The 14,072-nt window shown below is 43.1% G+C and overlaps 1 protein-coding gene across 1 annotated transcript; it reads left to right on the forward strand.

Annotated features, from left to right (window-relative positions):
* Positions 1 to 940: 940 nt before the first annotated feature.
* LOC107299704 (urokinase plasminogen activator surface receptor-like) lies at positions 941 to 9,938 on the forward strand. Its single transcript, XM_015829052.2, has 7 exons — positions 941 to 1,075; positions 3,030 to 3,140; positions 4,414 to 4,572; positions 5,580 to 5,741; positions 8,061 to 8,198; positions 8,514 to 8,660; positions 9,688 to 9,938. Exons 1-7 carry the CDS (start codon positions 1,027 to 1,029, stop codon positions 9,936 to 9,938), a joined length of 1,017 nt encoding a protein of 338 aa, XP_015684538.1. The 5' UTR covers positions 941 to 1,026.
* Positions 9,939 to 14,072: the final 4,134 nt, after the last annotated feature.

The following is a 14,072-nucleotide window of genomic DNA, read 5'->3' on the forward strand; positions in this document are numbered from 1 at the left end:
TGAATGCTCCAACATTGGAAGTTTTTAAGAAGAGACTGGACAGCCATTTGTCCGAAATGGTATAGGGTTACCTGCCTGAGCAGGGGGTTGGACTTGATGACCTCCAAGGTCCCTTCCAACTACTACTACTACTACTACTACTACTACTACTACTACTACTACTACTACTACTACTACTACTACTACTTATTGTTGTTGTTGTTGTTGTTGTTGTTGTTGTTATTATTATTATTATTATTATTATTATTATTATTATTATTATTATTATTATTACTTCTTTTGGGAATCTCCTTTTAGGCACGAAAGCTTACCTGGTGCCTTTGGGCCAGTTACTCTCTCAGCCCAACCTATCTGACAGTGTTGTTGTCGTTGTGGGGGAAAATAGGAGGAAGAATGAATATCAGTTCCGTTTGCCAGCTCGAGTCATTGCTAACCACAATAAAGGCAAGGAACAAACAAACAAAGCGATGCGCGTTTCATCATCCTGAAGGAAACCCCAGCAGCCTTGTATTCTTAACGCCCCGCCGTGCAAAACACGTTAAAACAAACCGAGGGGGCGAAAAAAAAAAAACCCAAACATAGTTGGCACCTGCCTTAAAGTTGCCAAGGACGGGAAAACCCCGCCCTGAGGACTAGCCGCTTCTGCAAGCAAGGGATGGTGGGGGGGGGGGGGAGAAAGCTGATGTGGCCGCGATGCGAACTTTTCATCACTTCCCTTCTCTTCCATGCTCCTTCTTCATTCCGCCGCCGCTGCGTCACTCTCCGAAACTTCTCTGAAAAAAGAAAAAAGAGGGGCGTTTTTTTGCAAGTGATGCCCGGGATGGGGCCGGCCCAGCTGGAGGAGGGGGGTGGATTTCAAACATAAGCAGAGCGCGAGAAGGAAGGAACCGCAGTGTCTCTTTTTTTTCTCTCTCTCCCCCCTCGGGCTGCAAGAATTGCTCCCAGGACCCCCCCTTACGCTTTGCGGATTTACCAGCCTGCTCCTACCTACATCGTCCCGGGTCATCTTCTGCATCCCGAAAACCGATGAAGGGCTTTTGGACCGGCGTTTTGTTCTCCTTGGTGGTGACAGAAGGTAAAAAGCAAAAAAGAAAAAAAAAAAAGAAAGAGAGAAAAGGAAGGAAGGAAGGAAGAAAATGAAAAAGAGGAACGGGGGTTGGTGGGAGGCGAACGCTTCTGTGTATTGTCTTTTGTGTGCAGAGGCTGGAAATGAAAGCCGGATCTGCCTCGAATGAGTTTCGCTCCGGAGCTTTCAAAATTTTAACTTTCTTTATGATCTGGGGGAGGAAGAGAAAAAAAAAAAATCGATCCGGCTGATTCCAGAGCAGGGTTTCGGAGGCAGGGGAGAAAGAAGCAGAATTGTAGGTTTTTTGTTTTTTTCCCCCCCAGGTTGCCAGGTGTCCACTATTTGAGTGGACAGCCCACTTTTTTCACATTATGTTCACTATTTTTTTTCACAAAATAGTGGACATTTTTTTTTATTCAAAAGCTTTATGATGAAATGGTACGTAATCTAAAGCTGTACAGTCTACTTTTTTTTACTACTTAACCCCCCCCCCCCGCTTGTCCGCTATTTTTTGGAAGCAGACCTGGCAACCCTACCCCCCATCCTTGTCTCTTTATTTTCAATGGGAAGTAGTTGCTAATTGGTTACCGTGTTAGGATTTGGACTGCAGAAATGCAGATGGCCGCTAGAGAGCAGCGCAGAGTTGGCACTTTTGGGTGCCTCGTTGACTGCTCCCCTAGTGGCCGGTGAGATTATGGCAGGGGAAATAAACGTTTTGGTTTTTTTTTTCTAATCTTGAGGGCCGAGGTTTTCATCAGAGGCAGGTATTAGATAGAAGAAAAATTAACCAGCAAGACTCTAACTAACCCTGCAGTCTTAGACCGTTGTAAGATGCCTGGTTTATTTTATTTATTTATTTATTTATTTATTTATTTTTTAAAAATTAAATGTTTATTTAATGAAACCATGAACAACTCAACAGCGATCAAGCACAGATCGGTTTGCTTTTTTAGGACAATGCAAAAGGCAAAAATTAGCAGCTAAAAATAATTGATCGCTCACTTCCCCCCCTTTTCCATGCAATTTATATATAGGTGGCTAGAAAATTTGAAACAAAACTTGCATCATAAAATCACAATGCAAAAATCCACTCCTGAAATACTTATGTGAGACATCACGAAAATGAGACAAAGGGAGCTGAACTGGTGTGACATTGTGATACTTATTTCATTGTTGGCTGATCTCCTTTCCCACAGTTGCCCACCTAAGGAATAAAAAGGTGTCTTAATCTTTTTAAAGCACCCATTTCATCCCTACCCCCGAGATAAACATGGCTCAATAGTAGCAACTGTGAGAGGGATCTTGGAGTCCTAGTGGACAATCATTTGAATATGAGCCAGCCGTGTGCTGCAGCTGCCAAAAAGGCCAACACAGTGCTGGGCTGCATTAACAGGGATAGAATCAAGATCGCATGAAGTGTTAATACCACTTTATAATGCCTTGGTAAGGCCACACTTGGAATACTGCATCCAGTTTTGGTCGCCAAGATATAAAAAGATATTGAGACTCTAGAAAGAGTACAGAGAAGAGCAACAAAGATGATTAGGGGACTGGAGGCTAAAACATATGAAAAGAATACAGGAATTGGGCATGTCTAGTTTAATGAAAAGAAGGATGAGGGGTGACATGATAGCAGTGTTCCAATATCTCAGGGGCTGCCCCAAAGAAGAGGGGGTCAACCTATTTTTCAAAATACCTGAAGGCAGAACGAGAAGCAACAGATGGAAACTAATCAAGGAGAGAAGCAACCTAGAACTAGAGAGAAATTTCCTAAGAGAACAATTAACCAGGGGAACAAATTGCCTCCAGAAGTTGTGAATGCTTTAACACTGGACATTTTTAAAGAAGAGATTGGACAACCATTTGTCTGAAATGGTCTAGGGTTTCCTGCCTGAGCAGGGGGCTGGACTAGAAGACCTCCAAGGTCCCTTCCAACTCTGTTATTCTGTTACTCTTCTAACAGTTGTTGCCCTCCAGTGCTACTCATGTAGTGGAAACAGCGACTGCCGAGAAACGGAAACATGTAAAGAGCACCAGAAGATGTGCAAGACCACCGTCATGACCATAATCAATCGTAAGTTTTTGGGAGGGGGGGGAAGGGAGGTCATGATAGGGAAAAGAGGGTGGGAGAGAAAGAGTGAATGACCCATGGCTGATCCAGGCAGGATAGAAAAAACGGAAGAACAGAGTTATTTATTGACGCTGATTTATTGTTTTGCTTTGTGCAAAACTAACAGGATGCAACAGACTCAGAAATACCTGGACCTTTTCTATCTAAATTAGAAATATATATTATACTCACATTTTCCAGAGATATCAATTATGTTAGCCATATGAGGGATGCTGAAGCATTCAGAGCTACGTGGTGTCAACTTTCCTGACTTGAATATAACTATTATTAAGGATAACCTGAGTGAAGGATAACCATCTCCTAATTTAAGGACAACTAACAGGTCACAAAGTATTATTTCAAGATCGGAAAGTTTTGCATACTCCTTTTACACGTGCCTGTGCACATGTACACACACACACACACACACACAAACTTTTTTTAAAAAAAGAAATAGGGCTCCGACACAAGGGCATAAATACCGTGGTATCTGATGTTTCAGAGCATTCCTCTGTCTGGTAATTTTTCATAGAAGGGTGAAAAACATTCTTTTTTTTCCAAAACAATTTTTATTAGTTTTCCATTTTACACCAACACAGCTTATCAAGTGAAAGATAGGAAGAATCCACATTAAAAATGGGGAGCCAATTTTTATGGGCTGGCAAGCCTGTCATGCAGTGGTGGGATTCAACCGGTTAGCACCACTTCGGCAGAACTGGTAGCTAATTTTTTGTTGCCTGGGCCTGGAATGGATTTCTGGAAGCGGCATCCACACAGAGAACCGTTGTTGACTTATTTCAGGGGTAGGCAACCTTGGCTCTTTTATGACTCGTGGACTTCAGCCTAGCTGGCTCAGGAATTCTGGGAGTTGAAGTCCACGAGTCATAAAAGAGCCAAGGTTGCCTACCCCTGACCTATTTGAATCCCACCACTCCTTCCTTCCTTCCTTCCTTCCTTCCTTCCTTCCTTCCTTCCTTCCTTCCTTCCTTCCTCCCTCCCTCCCTCCCTCCCTCCCTCCCTTCCTTCCTTCCTTCCTTTCTTCCTTCCTGTGGTAGGATTTAGCCAGTTCGCACCACTTCGGCAGAACCGGTAGCTAATTTTTTGTTGCCCGGGCCCGGAATGGACTTCCGGAAGCGGCATCCACACAGAGAACCGGTTGTTCACCTATTTGAATCCCACCACGGCTGTCACGGCTAGAGTTGTGATTCTGCCTTTCTCTTTCTCCATTGTCCTGCAGGACACAAGATCTCCCCCTACTTCCTCAAGGGTTGTGACGTAAGTGGAAAGCCAAATAATTCCATCTCACACCTTCTGGGCCATCGACTTGTGTTTCTGGCAGAAGAACATTGTGAAACCGATCTGTGCAACAGTGGTGTTCCCAAGGAAGTACCCAGAAGTATGTATATATTTGAGCATATAGGAGCTTGATTAGATGGGGAAGAAATGGAGGTAGTGACAGATTTTATCTTCCTGGGCTCCAAGATCACCACAGATGGGGACTGCAGCCAAGAAATTAAAAGACGCTTGCTCCTGGGGAGGAAAGCTATGGCAAATCTAGAAAGCATACTAAAAAGCAGAGACAAGGCCATGGTTTTCCCAGTTGCAATGTATAGATGTGAAAGTTGGACCATAAGAAAGGCTGAGCGCCAAAGAATGGAGGCCTTTGAACTCTGGTGCTGGAGAAGACTCCTGCGAGTCCCCTGGACTGCAAGGCGATCAGACCGGTCAGTCCTAGAAGAGATCAACCCTGACTGCTCTTTAGAAGGCCAGATCCTGAAGTTGAAACTCAAGTACTTTGGCCACCTAATGAGAAGGAAGGACTCGCTGGAGAAGAGCCTGATGCTGGGAAAGATTGAGGGCAAGAGAAGAAGGGGACGACAGAGAATGAGGTGGCTGGATGGAGTCACTGAAGCAGGAGGCGTGAGCTTAAATGGACTCCAGAAGATCGTAGAGGACAGGAAGGCCTGGAGGAATGTTGTCCATGGGGTCACGATGGGTCGGACACGACTTCGCAACTAACAACAACAACAACTGTCAAGAGTGATTTGCCTTTTCATCTAGATTTTCTCTTTTGCTCATGTCTTGACAATGGCGCTCAAAACTGGGAGAGATAAGGTCTAGGCCAGGGGTAGGCAACCTTGGCTCTTTTATGACTCGTGGACTTCAACTCCCAGAATTCCTGAGCCAGCCATGCTGGCTCAGGAATTCTGGGAGTTGAAGTTCACGAGTCATAAAAGAGCCAAGGTTGCCTATGCAACGGAGAGCCCAAGGCCAGCTCTCAAAGGGGTTTAGGACGTGCTATGATGCCTAGAGACTCTGGCATAATAATATTGATTAATGTGTGCAAGAATATACAAAGACTCATTCACTGTTTCAACGGTTTGCCGTTTTTCTCCTGGACAGTGAGGGATATGATCCATGTCCGAGGCCACAGAGAAAACATCCTGAGTTGCTATTCTTGTACAGCTGCTGATAACACTTGTAACAACTCCAGTCTCACACAGATGAATTGTTTCTGGCCCCAGGAAAAGTGTGTGGATATCACCTCCTTGACAGATCCAGAAGGTGAGTCCGTGGCTTCTTCCGAGGTGCAATTTCTTGGCTGCTTCTTCCTCTGATCTCCTCGTTTTGTACAGGAAATCATTTTATTCATTTTACCATTTTGCCTTTTCATTTTACATTTACCCTTCAGCTCCAGTCGGCTTAAATCCCAGAGATACTCTGAATAACTGGATAATTCAAGCTTCCCGTGCTTGCATGTTAAACATGTCCACAAACTTACTGAAACCTCTAGGTCTAAAAGAGTGATCTGTGGGGAACCATTTTAAATAGAATCCAATCTATATACATTTAATAAATAAATAAAATGCACAGTCCTTGTAACTACCTGTAATTTATTAGCTTTGGCAACCCATTCATTGCAGCATATATGGCAGAAATGCTGAGTTCAACATAAGATGAATGAATTTAGATCCAGGGAATAAATACACACACACATACACACTTTTTAATTGATCAAAAAAAGTTTTTTGTGCAATATCTCATTTATTGATTGATTCATTTTATATAGCAGCCCACCTCACTTTTTCACCATTCTAGGTGGATTACAATAAAATAAATAAAATGCACAATATAAAAAAACCACCTAGTAACCAGCATTATCCAATTATGTATCCATATAGCCAGGCTTTCTAATTATTAGTAGACAATAATAGCACTATTTTCTAAACCTTGGCTATTGGCTGGGGAATTCTGGGAGTTGAAGTCCATATATCTTCAAGGGACCAATGTTGAGGAACACTGGTCTAAACACAGACTATGCAAAATACATTTAAGCAGGATTCACCCCACCCAGAAAGCTACAAAACTGACCAAAATTAAAGCCTGCTTTGCGTGTTTGTAAGTGGAGCTGTTGCAATTAACCAAATTGAAAGGAAGGGGCAAATACAGCCCAAGCACAATGTATTTAGGGATCGCTGTGAATTTGTAGTAACCTTTTAAAAATGTTCAAATTTTAAAGGATAGCTTAATGGTGTAGCATTCACCTCCCACCCACCCACCCCACCAAATAAATATATTGTGTAGTAATTAGCATTTTACTCCCCCATTCTCAGAATGGTGTGATGTCCACTAAGACGATGAAATAGCTCACAGCCAGCACTGTTGTGCCGAATAATAAAGTCATTTTTTGCCCTCTGTATGTGGGGATTAAAATTAGCATTTCACTCCCCCGTTCGCAAAACTGTGGTGTTCTTGTTTGGGCTGATGGGCTCTAGTAAGAAGGTAAATCAACTCTCCCAGTTTTGCTGTGCAGAATAATACAGTCAATTTTTTTTTTTGCCATAAAAGGCGTGACAATTTTACATTTTAAATGTGGTGGTTTAGAGCAGGGGTAGGCAACCTTGGCTCTTTTATGACTTGTGGACTTCAACTCCCAGAATTCCTGAGCCAGCATGGCTCAGCATGGAAACCTCTCCCTTTCCCCTCAGCATGGCTGTCTCAGGAATTCTGGGAGTTGAAGTCCCCGAGTCATAAAAGAGCCAAGGTTGCCTACCCCTGACCTAGGTCATGGTTGACTCAAAGGTGCTTTTCAAAGAAAAAAAGTCCAGTTGCCTCTTGAAAAGCACCTTTGGGACCAGCAACCTAGAACGAAGGAGAAATTTCCTGACCGTGAGAAGAATTAAACCAGTGGAACGACTTGCCTCCAGAAGTTGTGGGTGCTCCAACACTGGAGGTTTTGAAGAAGAGATTGGACACCCATTTGTCTAAAATGGAATAGGGTCTCCTACTTGAGCAAGGGGTTGGACTAGACCAGGGGTAGGCAACCTTGGCTCTTTTATGACTCGTGGACTTCAACTCCCAGAATTCCTGAGCCAGCATGGCTCAGCATGGAAACCTCTCCCTTTCCCTTCAGCATGGCTGGCTCAGGAATTCTGGGAGTTGAAGTCCACGAGTCATAAAAGAGCCAAGGTTGTCTACCCCTTAGGGCAGCGGTTCTCAACCTATGGGTCGCGACCCCATTTGGGGTCGATCGACCATTTCACGGGGGTCGCCAAGCAAGGCTGTCCGCCATTTTTTCCCCTTTTCCGACCGGTGCCTTACCTCCCTTGAGCTGGGCCAGCTGGTGGTCGGCCTGCTCCGTCTCTGCCGCTTGCCAGCTACGCCTCGGCCGGCGCAGGGGGCGGAACCACGCATGTGCGGCGCTCCCAGGGAGGGAAAGTCCTCGACTTACGACCGGTTTAGTCCTCGACTTACAACCGGTTGGGGGTCGCGGCATTAAAAAGGTTGAGAACCACTGCCTTAGGGGATCTCAACTCATGGAACAGGGTGTCCCCTGGAAGCCAAAAACACATTTACACCTTTATTTTTCCATCCCATTGATAGAATTTCCCAAGGACCAAGAACGTATCAAGGGTTGTGGCCAGCTTTCCCACTGCCAGGATGCTCTGGGCTTCCAAAATCACAAGAGTTTCCACATGATCAACTGTTGTAACTCCAGCTGGTGTAACAAACACGTGCAAGGTAGGTCATCATCATGACAACGTCGTTTTAGAGTGGTATAAGAGGTTTTCACTGACTGTCAGGGAATGGTCTTTGCCAATCCTTCCGTTTCCCACCGATCAGTTAGAACCGAAGATACTTCTTGGATGAGAAGTGAGATGTTTTCAAGGGGAAAAAAAAATCTGGAAAGTCCACTTGCCTTTTGGAATAAGGACGTTTGGGACTTGGCATGTTGTGCATACCCAACCAATTACGGTATATTCCATTGTCATGGACAGCAACACTTTGCTTAATACAGGAGGGGAACCAATTCACAGAGTTTGCCTCTATTTGCAGATTACAAGCAGACTCCCTTGCCCTTGAACGGGGTCACGTGCCACAGCTGCGAAGGAAACACTACTCACGGTTGTGCCCCAGATAACATCACAACGGTGCAATGCCGAGGCCCCATGACTCAGTGCCTAGAAGCCTCAGGAATCCACGGTGAGTCAGTTGTGAAAAATTCCCCTTGCTCCCTCTCTAAGGCGGTTAAGAGTTAATCCGCAGAGGGAGAGCAAGGAGAAAGGTTTAGAAATACATTTACAGAAATCATGAGCCCCCTTCAGATGGACTAAGAGTTTCAAGCTGGCTTCAGAGTGGGGTGGAGACTCCGTCTTTCTTGACGATCCAAATTCTTTTGGGTCATCCCTGTTGGTGGATGAAGACAATTTCTGAACCTACCAATTTATCAGAATGGTGTTCGCCAGTGTTTCTTAACTTTGGCAAGCTGTGGACTTCAATTCTCAGAATTCTGGTTGGCTGGGGGATTCTGGGAGTTGAAGTCCACACGTCTTCAGCATGCCAAGGTTAAGTCCATCTTCCCTTAAGCTCTCAGAGCAGAGAGAGATGGTTGCCCGTCATGTACAATTCTGACAGATTCCATATAACCATTGAATGAGCTGTATATAGTCATCTGAAGAGCAAAGATTCATGAATTCGGTTCAAGGGTTTAAAAGCCCTAGAACAGCACTTCTCAACCATGGCAACTTTTAAGATGAGTGGACTTCAACTCCCAGAATTCTCCAGCCAGTCATGCTGGCTGGAGAATCCTGGGAGGTGAAGTCCACCCATCTTAAAGTTGGCTGGCTGGAGAATCCTTGGGGGGTTGAAGTCCACCCATCTTAAAGTTGGCTGGCTGGAGAATCCTTGGGGGTTGAAGTCCACCCATCTTAAAGTTGCCATGGTTGAGAAACGCTGCTCTAGAATAACCTCTGAGTACCTACATCTGCCAAATCCCATACTGGATGAAACTGGTTGTGTAGTCTCTGCCTCCTTGTGGTCAGCAGAACTGGGGGCATGACATAATGTGAACATCTATCTCTCCCCTTGAGCATTTAAGGGAAAATGAACTTTATGTGCCATTGAGATATCTTCTGCTTCCTCCATTATATTGTAGGATCGTATCCTTCCATGGTATGGTCCAAGTGGGAAAAGAAGCCTCAGTTTCTCTTTTGCTTTCTCCCTCACTCAGGCATCTCTGGCAATAATTCACTCATCAAAGGTTGTGCTTCCCCATCCTGGTGCGACAGCCCCTACACCTCCATCTACAAGAACCTGGGCAGCGTAGAGACCCACTGCTGTGCTAATAATCTATGCAACAGCTGGATCATCGATGGACAGATGAAAGCATCTCCAAGGAGCCAAGCCAGCCACATCACCTTGGTCCAACACACTCTTATTTCAACGAGTTTTCTGCTTTTTATAGTTTTTCTTCTTTCTTAAGAAAGCTCAGGGACTTAGAACTGTGGCCTTTTGCACTCTCCCCAATATTTAATGCAGCTGGGAATAACTAGAGGGGTTCCTGCTGAGCGCCCCTACTTAGGCACACCGTATACCTCACACCATTAAAGAGACCACCATTCCTACCAAACCACGGGTGAAGAGACCACAGTCTTGTGGACCAAAGAGTACGTGTTCCAAGCACTCACGAGCCTCTGCACCTTCTCCCCTTGGTCCTTAGCCAAGCTATCCATGCTGACTTGAGAGTACGGTATTTATTTTTTCTTGACTAAACACGGGTAGTCCTCGATCTACGACCACAGTGGAGGTCAACCTTCCTGTGGCTAAGGGAGACCTTCGTTAAGTGAGTTTTGCCCCCATTTTACCCCTTTTAATAATAATAATAAAGTTGGAAGGGACCTTGGAGGTCATCGAGTCCAACCCCCTGCTCAGGCAGGAAACCCTACTACACCATTTCGGACAAATGGCTGTCCAGTCTCTTCTTAAAAACTTCCAGTGTTGGAGCATTCACCGCTTCTGGAGGCAGGTTGTTCCACTGGTTAATTGTTCTAACTGTCAGGAAGTTTCTCCTTAGTTCTAGGTTGCTTCTCTCCTTGATTAGTTTCCATCCGTTGAATCCCTTGCCGATCTTAAGTTAGTAACAGGATGGTGAAGTCCCTCCGGCTTCCCCAGTGACTTTGCTTGCCAGAAGGTTGCAAAGCCGGGTCACACGACCCCAGGACACTGCAAGTGTCGTAAATATGAATCAGTCGCCAAGCGTCTGAATTTTGATCGTAGGACCCCCCCCCCCTTGGGGATGCTACGACAGTCGTAAGTGTGAAAAATGGTCGTGAGTCATTTTTTTTCAGCGCCGTTGTAAATTTGAACGGTCACTAAATGAACTATTGTAAGTTGAGGACGACCTGTAAGATGACCAGCAGCCAGATCAGTATGGATAGCTTGGTGAGAATTAAGTTACGTGTTGTGAAAGAAGGCTAGTGGCTAGGTTCATGTTTTGTGATATCTTAATTTTCTGCTCAACAGGAGCAATGAATGTAAGTTAAAGCTGCTGAATTATAGCAAAGGTGCTGGACACCCGTTTTGTGGGGAAAATCCTTATTTTTCATAGCCCGCTGAACAGGACGCCATGAAATTCCACATTCCTCTTATTTATACCTTCTTGGTGCTATGAAGGACTCTTGTAAGCTAAATCCATGCAGATTTAGCCTTGTGGTCTTTTAAAATCTGGGTGGGGCACTAAAGAGTCAGCCCTGCCTTACCTACAAACTTTGACTCATTGTTGACACCAGGAACTTACACAAGAAGCAGCTATTTTCCTCTTTTAGAGGTTTATTAGCAGTATGGAATGGTTTCTTCCTGTTATTTTATTTTATATATCTATTTATGTTAATAAAATATTTTTCTAACGTTCAAGACGCATCCTTGTGGGCTGACTATATTTTAATCCAGCTAACACTACAGACAGTTGTGCTTTCTAGATGGAGGATAGGAAAGAGATTTAGATGCCAAAGTACCAATAAAGGAGAATATTTGTAGATTTAGGGTTGAAACGATGGGTCCTTGCTGCTCTCTGAGCTTGGCGGTTTTCTTGCAGACATTTCATGACCCAAGTAGGTAACATCATCAGTGCCAGATGGATGAGGGAGGGTGGAAGGAGGAGGAGGAGGAAACCACTACGAGTGTGGGGTCCTTGTGCTCTGTGAGTTTGCTTGTTTTGTTGCAGACATTTCATGACCCAAACTAAGTGACATGGTCAGTGCTAGTCAGATGCCAAAGTTTTCTCCTTCCCATGAGAGTGAGTGAAGAAAACCCATTTGTTTTTTTCCAAGAGTTTTTTTCCCAACATTAGAATAGAATAGAATAGAATAGAAAATGGAATAGAATAAAATGGAATAGAATAAAATGGAATAGAATAGAATAGAATAGAATAGAAAATGGAATAGAATAGAAAATGGAATAGAATAGAATAGAATAGAATAGAATAGAATAGAAAATGGAATAGAATAGAATAGAATAGAATAGTCACTTTTTCAGTGCCATTGTATCTAAATGAACTATTTTGTAAGTCAAAGACTGACTTACCTGTACAGTACTTATTTGGGAAACTGAAATGGGTGCAATGCTGCCATTATGCCACTAGAGGGCACACATTTCATGTGATTATTTGTTCCATGAATATATTTAGGTTGGCATCTGAACATAAGATCTTTTTAACATTTATATTTTATTGTGTTTTACTAACCTAGATGAAACGTGAATGTATATTGCTAGTCCACGTTTGATAAGCCATATGCTAAATAAATAAATTTAGCTTATCCTTTTATTGTACACATTCTAAAAGTATATTGTTCTTAATAGAATAGAATAGAATAGAACAGAACAACAGAACAGAACAGAACAGAACAGAACAGAATAGAATAGAATAGAATAGAATAGAATAGAATAGAATATCTTTATTGTCACTGTGTAATTCACAACGAAATTAAGTGCTGTCCACAGTGCACACTACACACAAGTAAAAACCACAAATAAGAACATACATTATATACACACATCCTTCACATTCTATTCACCATTGCACTGCCCCTAATATTGCACTTCAAAGTTGCACTATACAATGTTATTTAATATGGTTACAGCTCTGGGATAAAAACTATTTACTGGGGATAGTACAGTATCTAATTCCATAATCAACTGCGATAAAGCTAAGATTTTCTATGCATAGACATAGACATCTGTAGAGCTGGTTTTTTTTCCTTTCATTTTTTTGTGATGTCTTTAATGCTTTAAGGAAATCTCAGGTCACTGTGGTATCATCTGGAACCAAATGTGCCATCGAATAATCATTTTTCACAGGACCAATGGCAGAAATGCTTCCTATGTAAGGAGCAATAGAATAAGCAACATTTAATTAATTGAATTTTAATTTTATTCAAATAGTCCTATATCAAAGTTTGTCATTGTGCCTTCAATACAAATAAGTTATTCTCCTTAAAGGGATTACCTTTTATTTATTGCTCTGGTACAGAAATATTTACCTAATATTTTCCAAAGGCAAATCTAATTATACCTCTTTTATCCACCATCATGCAATGTCCAGTGTCCCGGGGGAAAAAAAAAAAGGCCAATCAGCAAAATAAGTATTGCATTATTGTTATTTAGAAGCAGCATATATCTCAAATGTTAATTTATTTGTGTTTGGTGTTCATCGCATAGTCAACCAGATGTTCAGACTAGATATGCCATTTTTTCCCACCTGTTGACAAATCCAATCCTTCCCACAACCTGGGATAGGCAGATATAGATGTTTGATGATGTTACAAATATTTTCACAGGATGTAAGCTGTTCCAAGTAAAGCTGCCTTTTGCAATTGACTGATGGTGAATTTGTCAATTAGTAACTTAATAATTGTTGCAGTTTTAGATTTAATGAAGGGTTAGAGCTAAAGAGAATCACAGTTACCACCATTAATCAAATGAACAGTGTACCTATTGTCATGGTTCCAACAGATGAAACTCTTCAAAAGAACTTCAAGGCATTGTTTACCTTAAAGAATATTTTATTTGAGTAGCATAATATCGGCACTGCATAATCGAAACCAAAAACTGAATTCCCCTCCCCTGGGCACATAGTATCAAAGCACAATTCCCTCCTCCAATTAACCATCATAAATCACATTCCCCAATTAGCTTGAAGCGCAGGCTTCCTCTCCAGTTCTCCAGCCCGCCAATTCTTTATCAGCTCTGGACTCGATAACCTTGATTCTCACGCTAAGTTTAGTGTTGCTATGTCTAGCTAGACTCTCGCTCACATTCCCCCCCCCTCCCAGCATCATCTAACTCTAAAAGCGAAAGAGAAAAAGATGGCTACATTTCCATTGTTGGTTCAATGCAAAACATCCAATGTTAGCAGCATTGACGCCTAGAGAGCAGTTGGAGGGCCAGCCGAACCGAATCCGCTCGAACACAGGTAAGGATACATGTTAGATCCTACCTAGTGGCGATGAGGGTGACTAGGACTAACTACTATTCCTCACTCATCGCGTCATCAGATAACCGCCCGGCCGCCCTCTTCAGGGTGACCCGCTCCCTCCTTCAATTGAGGGGGGGGGATCC

Source organism: Protobothrops mucrosquamatus, unplaced genomic scaffold (genome assembly GCF_001527695.2).
Source record: "Protobothrops mucrosquamatus isolate PMUCROS unplaced genomic scaffold, P.Mucros_1.0 scaffold_229, whole genome shotgun sequence".
Classification (NCBI taxonomy): Eukaryota; Metazoa; Chordata; class Lepidosauria; order Squamata; family Viperidae; genus Protobothrops; species Protobothrops mucrosquamatus.